General features: G+C 33.6%; 1 protein-coding gene across 1 annotated transcript; it reads right to left on the bottom strand.

Moving 5' to 3' along the window:
- Window positions 1-308: 308 nt before the first annotated feature.
- Window positions 309-4784, bottom strand: LOC139504287 (fibroleukin-like). Its single transcript, XM_071294353.1, has 4 exons — window positions 4752-4784; window positions 4262-4358; window positions 2375-2539; window positions 309-914 (listed from the first exon to the last, which is right to left on the bottom strand). Exons 1-4 carry the CDS (start codon window positions 4782-4784, stop codon window positions 652-654), a joined length of 558 nt encoding a protein of 185 aa, XP_071150454.1. The 3' UTR covers window positions 309-651.
- Window positions 4785-6853: the final 2069 nt, after the last annotated feature.

Here is a 6853-nt window from a genome sequence, read left to right as displayed (position 1 = left end):
AAAGAAAGACACATCTGTTTCTCTGAAACCAAAAACAACAAGGGTGTAAAGCAGCTCTACGTTACTGTACGACACCAACAAACCCATGTATACCGTATAAGCTAAAACACACATAAGCATGACAAACAATTAAACAAGAAAACAAGAAAACCAATTTCCTGGTCTATTTTTAAACAATAAGCGAAAAATAAATATGAAAGACCCAACAAAAACATTGATATATAGGCTACATAAATAAGGCCGTTAGTTTTCTCGTTTGAATTTTTTTACAAACGATAAAGTTTAAAAAAAAATTCATAAACAGTCTTACTTGAACCAAAAAAAAAAAAAAATTAAAACAGAAGGAATAGCATAAATCCCAAAAGGTGCGAAACCAATGATAAGCGTCTCCTTCTATGACCAATTCACCCTCTCTGTGAATCTTTTCCAAATCAAAGTATTAACATTGGGAAAAAGACGAACAATTAGTAAAATTTGAGACTTTTATAATGGTATTTCAAGATTTAAGATAGCCAAAACATATTGAGACACCTACACATTTCCACGATAAGGGTGTTTCGTAAGAGTAAATTATCGGCATGAAGGTTGTTCTCTGATAAGTGTATGACATCACATCATTCAAATGGCAATTGTGTTTGTTCATGCTTTGGTTTAATCATCATTATTGTTAGGCTTGATCATCATAATTGTCTTCTTAAGTCCAGAAAGTTTCCACGACTTCCACAAAACTGACTGCCCAGAATATTGTTCTGAGAATACACCGTTGATGTTGGCATACGAACACGAACCATGCCACCAGCCACTCTTCTTTCTGAGTGCACACTTATAGTTTACCATTACATCGTTGTCCCTGTCAGGAGTACTAAACATCATACCATCCAATGAAATTCCAGACCCAGACACCATACCATTACCTGTAAAGCATGATATACATTACATAACAATATTAAGCGTGATGTTGACCATCAGTCAGTGAACCGGTAATGTTTTGGACAAGGTGAATGAATACATGTATGATCCTAGTGACAGAAAACAGTTAAAAGTAAAACAAATTTTCGTTTTTTGAACAAAGAAAAAAAGTATTTCCAATTAAAAATGTGTCATGTTTGTAAAGTTACTATTATGTGGGTACAATATTGTTACTGGTTTTAGAATTATTTGACACGGTAAGGTCAACATTTTATAACTTTAAAAACGCATTTAAAAATTAGTAATTTACATGTTATGTCATTTTGAGCAAATTGTACGGTCATTAGGCATAGAGATTGTACTTTTTGTCACGACGGGTGTCACTGATAAAACAGGATTTTGTAATGAGAACAATCCTTGTTTTTGGTGGGGTTAGTGTTGATCAGTCTTAAATTAATAATGAATTGTGTACTTCTATGTTTTTGCTTCGTCTATGGAGAGGCAATAGGTATCGAAGGAGCATCCAAACTCACAACTGACAACGACATGGCAAAAAGCGCAAACGACCAATAAAATAATCTTCTAAACACAGCAAAGAAATCTATAGACTTAGCAAATAAACTCATCATAGATACCAGGACTAAATTTAGTATAAACGAACCCCACCAGAAATTTGGGGTGATATCAGGGGTTGAAGTCATAAAACTTTGCTCAGTGCTTGGAGCACAAAAATCATGCTCGAAACACAACATCCAGTATTTTGATAGGTTGATTCTTGATTCTGAGTACAAAAATCGTGCTCGAAAGTTTAATGACCGCAAGGCCAGGTGCTCTGTAAGAATAAGAAGATAAATTATTCCTTCAAATTTGGCATATTGTGTTGCTCATGTAAGTACAAACTCGGTGATTATTCATTCGTCTCAACTCGTCCGATTCCGTTCCTAGAAGGAGAGTAGCGGATTCTATCGAGGATTGACGAACGGGTGATTATTCTCATTCGATGAAAAGAGGACGGAATAAAGGTTATGACAACTGGAACGTACCAGTCGTCATGTGATCATGGTGATACATGTACATCGTTATTTGTGTGTTTCCTTGTTGTTGTCAGTTTAATGTTTAATGGGTTTTGTGATGTCCCCTTGGCATATTCCAAATAATTTATTGAAGCAATGGACAAATAAGCAAGATTAATAATTACGATTTCAGGAAATTTTATATACAAATAATGCTATCAAAAAAATTAGGCCGTTGGTTTTCTCGTTTGAATTGTTTTACATTGTTATTTCGGCGCCTTTTAAAGCTGACTACGCAGTATGTGCTCATTGTTCAAGGCCGTACGGTGATCTATAGTTGTTAATTTTTGTGTCGTGGAGCGTTGTCTCCTTGGCAATCATACCACATCTTCTTTTTTATATTAAACTGGCTCCTAGATCTTACACTACTTATTTGTTTACATAATGATTACCTGCTGTTCCATAGTAACCTTTCAGATTGAGTTTATAGTTATCACTCTCATCACCAACATACATTGTACTGTATACAGCATACGCTGTATCCCCTGTAAAATCTTCAAGGTCAAATCGGACTTGGTATGATCTTTGTCGAAGTATGAAATGTAGATTATCATTCCCTGTAAGATTAGTAACTATGTGTAGAATATGAGCAGTTAAAATTGAACATTTCATACACCTCCAGTGTTATCGTTTCAATAATCAAGTTAGAACAAGTCTTTTCCAGTAATCTTAATTTTCATTATTGCCTTGTATCAACATGTTTATTTATCAAATCCAAAGTACGTTGTATGCATTTCTTATCAATGATTCTACAGTGTATTCGGTACAACATTTGAATTCTCAATGCTCTTCAATTTTAAGTTAGGCTGGCTGTCTGACTATTTAGATCTGAGCGTCACTGATGAGTCTTATGCCGGCGTCACACATTGCCGTATAGACCGACGTGCACCAGATGTACAGGCTAAATTGTTTTAAGTTCGTCGAAATGCAAAAGTTTACGCTTGGTGAACACTATAAATCCAGGAAATTTGGATGCAGCATCAATTTCTCATCCAGCTCTAGCGCTTGTCAAGCATATACCTGGTCGCTACACGCACGTAATGCATACGTTACAAGCGAAAAACACTAAAAGAAAATTAAGTTTGCGACACGTGTAGGGCACGTTGCATACGCATCAAGATCGTTCAGTTATTTTTTTGGACGTATGTGTTTGTAACATAGGACTGGCCTATTTTCATCGCTCCACGAAGGTATAAACCACACTTGTGGCGTATCAAAAACGTATTCTAACATACAACGAAACTTGCTCTAACATTTACAGTTGCATGTATCAGTGTCTTTGCACTCTCTTTAAAAAAAATTATTCCTGACGTTCACATCACCCCACCGCCCAGGCAACGACTAAGAACTGTTTTACCTCTGCCTCGTCCTTTGGGTGGCAAATGAATTGTTTTAAATAGTTCTATGTTCCAGACACGCCGAAAGTACGGATAATCGTCCTTGTATGCTTCTCAAATACGTTCATGTGACGTTTTCCTTCGTTGCGTGCATTTCATCTACGCTACACAAGCGCAAACAAACGCCTACATACGTTATTTGAACTCCCGATAAACGCTTGTGTACGCTTCTAGTACGCCATTAACTAGCTTAAAGCTCGTTGTTCACACGAGACAGATATGATTGACAAGTTAAATGCGTCAAAATTATAAGCGTATTGGCAGTGTTGATGAGTGACGCCGGTATTATGTAGACGAAACGCGCGTCTGATATATCAAATTATAAGCCTAGTAACGTTGATAACTATTTACACTTTAACAAATGCAGTTTTGCAAAGTGTAAAGACATATTTCTTTTTGCTATTCAATAAAGTACTAATAAAACATAGGTCAGTATAACAATGGCTTATTTTTTTTTTTTATTTTGAAGTGTCTTTTATTTACTAGTTTTGAAATACATTAGTTAAAGTTTCATTTAGAAGATCACCTATCCAAATAAGAAAAGGTAAAACAATTATGGAACGGTTGATTAGATGCAAGACGAGACGTCTAACTGGAAAGGAAAAAATTCCGATTTCCAAGGTAGTTTTAAAAAGAAGGAAGTCCATTAAATTTAAAAAAAAATCAAATGTAAGACTATATCAACCAAAAGAAGGAATGGTAAACAACTGCCATACTCCCGACTTAGTACAGGTATAATCCGAACATAATGGTGCGTAAAACATTTTTTTTTGCATACCAAACCACCCACTTGCATGAAAAAATGTTTTGCTTGTATTATAAAGTAAAATCACAAAAATACTGAACTCAGAAGAAAATCAATTCGGAAAGTCATAATCTTACCAAGCCAATGTTCTCCAGCAATGTTCCCGAATCCGGTTTTGTAATCATTCCAGAACTTATAGAAATCAACAGTTCCATCATATCTTCTTTGGATAGTCTAATAAGATACATTAGTCATGTTAGTGTTAATATGGGGACGAAGTCCCCTATTACAGTAGAAAATTCAATAATAAAAAAAAAAAAAAAATCGGGAAAATTTCCCGAATTTTTCATTGTACTAATGAACTCAAAATCGTTCAATATTTTTTGTCGCGTTTTTTAATTTCCGGATCTGCGCAGAACACATAAATCTACTTCCTTCTTCCGGTCTTGGTGTCGTGAGACTTTGATTAGTCTAGTAAAATATGTTTACATTGAACATGACGTCATAACTTAAATAACGTCACAAGTAAAATCCCTAACAACAGAACCAAAATCGGAAACGTTACGGTATTTCCGTTTCTTTTTTTTAACAAATATTAAAGTTACAAAAAAAATAATTTAAACAAACTTCGTCCCCATTCACAGGTAATGCCTGCCTCATATTATCAGCAAAGTTATATTTCTATTGTAGCATTGTACAAACCAACAACCCGATATTTTATATACTGATTTAAATTAACTAATAAAGTAATACTCTGAATTGATATCGATCGAGAATATGGTATATACTTTAGATTTGTTTTGGTCTTACCTGACATAGGTCTTAAAGTTATTCCACATTTATTTATTAATACTACTTTTACTGTTAAGTCTGTTTCTTGTGATATACATTTGACGTGACTCTGTACTTATGTATCCCGTTATACTTTGAACTAGAAAATTATTTTATTTATTATTGTTAAGTCTGTTTTTGTTATATCTATTTTACGTGACTTTGTATTTATGTATCCCGTCATACTTTGAACGACAAAATTATTTTATGTCTACCTGTGCGAATTTCAAACGCGCAATTTTACACCAGTACTTTTAAACCTTCCATTCTTTATGGGTGGATTTTACATAGATAAATAAAATCGTATAATATAAGCAAAATGAGAATGTTAAATTTGATGTATGCCTTTTTGTGTTTCTTCGTTACATTTGTTGTGTTTATAGTGATTAAGATAATAACACAATGTTGACTGCTGTACCTCTATTTTTAACATTTTTTCATATTGTGTCTGTTTGTTTTGTTCACGCATCGTTGACAATATAATGGAATTTGATGCAACTGTCATACAAGTGAGAGGTTTAGTTAGCTATAAAACCAGGTTCAATCCACCATTTTCTACATAAGAAAAATGCCTGTACCTAGTCAGGAATATGACAGTTGTTGTCCATTCGTTTGATGTGTTTGGACTTTTAATTTTGACATTTGATTTGGGACTTTCCTTTGTTAATTTTCCTCGGAGTTCAGTATTTTTGTGTTTTTACTTTTTTCTCTGATGCAATTTTATAACAAAAAGAGGCAAAGAAACCTTAATGTTTCATAAGTAAATGTTAACGGTTAGGCTAAGATCTGATTTTAAGGTAATGAAATTCTACTTTTTATCTATATGTGGGACCTATTTGACATTTTTATGCGCTTTTTGTAATATTTATTTGCTATTGACTGCAAAATATTGCTTTGGATACATAGCTATTTAGAGATCATGTTTCAACATTTCGATAATTGAAAATAAAGTGTATGGAAAATATGGTTGACATAGATATCATATAATAAGACAAAAACAGTTAGATTATTTTTAGAAAGCCAGGCAAAGAGTGTGTTTAAAACATTTTAAGATATCTTCGTTTTCCTAAACTTCTATAGAGCTTTAATCTAATAAGCATTTGTGTAGCCAGAACAAAGTTGCAGTAACTTTCTGGTACGAACGGAATCAAACTAAATGGGTATGGCCTTTTCAGATCCTATGAATAAGTGAAAGGGTATTACAGTTGTCTTATCCAGAAAGGTCTAAAGCGAAGACGGGAGTAAAACCAAATCGAATCGCATATTCTCCCAACTATTTTTGTCGTATATAATAGTGCTACCACCGTTGAGAGGTCATGCATATTAACGTATTATGCTATACAAGCATAACTTGCCCACCAATTACAAACAGATACAGCGGATGTTTTTAAATTATCGTTTAGCCAACCTATATATCAAATTTCTTGTTTGTATCACGATTTGCACAATTATTTCCATAATAATATCCCACTAAGATATATAGTGGTGCCTATCACAACCAATAACTTAAAGTAGGCATTTAGTTAAATTAATCATTGTCTAGAAAACTAGTATTTACAAAGACTTCAAAATAATGTAACGCCTTTCATGTATACCGTATAGCGTGTTATTTTCGCGGGTGTAAAATTTCGCGATTTTTGAAATATTTTGGCAGTTATTATTTTTAGCGGATTAAAAACTTTTTTATACTTTGCTTGTGCAGTTTGAAATTGACGGAATTTAGTATGGCAATTTTGTTCTACTGGCGAAAATAAGTGAAAATTTGCATCCCGCCAAAATAATCCGCTATACAGTATATGCTTCAAGCAAATTATTCTGAAATTAATTATGATATTCATTTATGTCCCATTTTTGTATAGACATTTATGACATATACAAACTCCGAAACAGTGGCACGT

Source organism: Mytilus edulis, chromosome 14, assembly GCF_963676685.1.
Source record: "Mytilus edulis chromosome 14, xbMytEdul2.2, whole genome shotgun sequence".
Lineage (NCBI taxonomy): Eukaryota > Metazoa > Mollusca > Bivalvia > Mytilida > Mytilidae > Mytilus > Mytilus edulis.
Note: the sequence above shows the minus strand (reverse complement) of the source record. Positions and strands in the feature narration are given on the sequence as shown.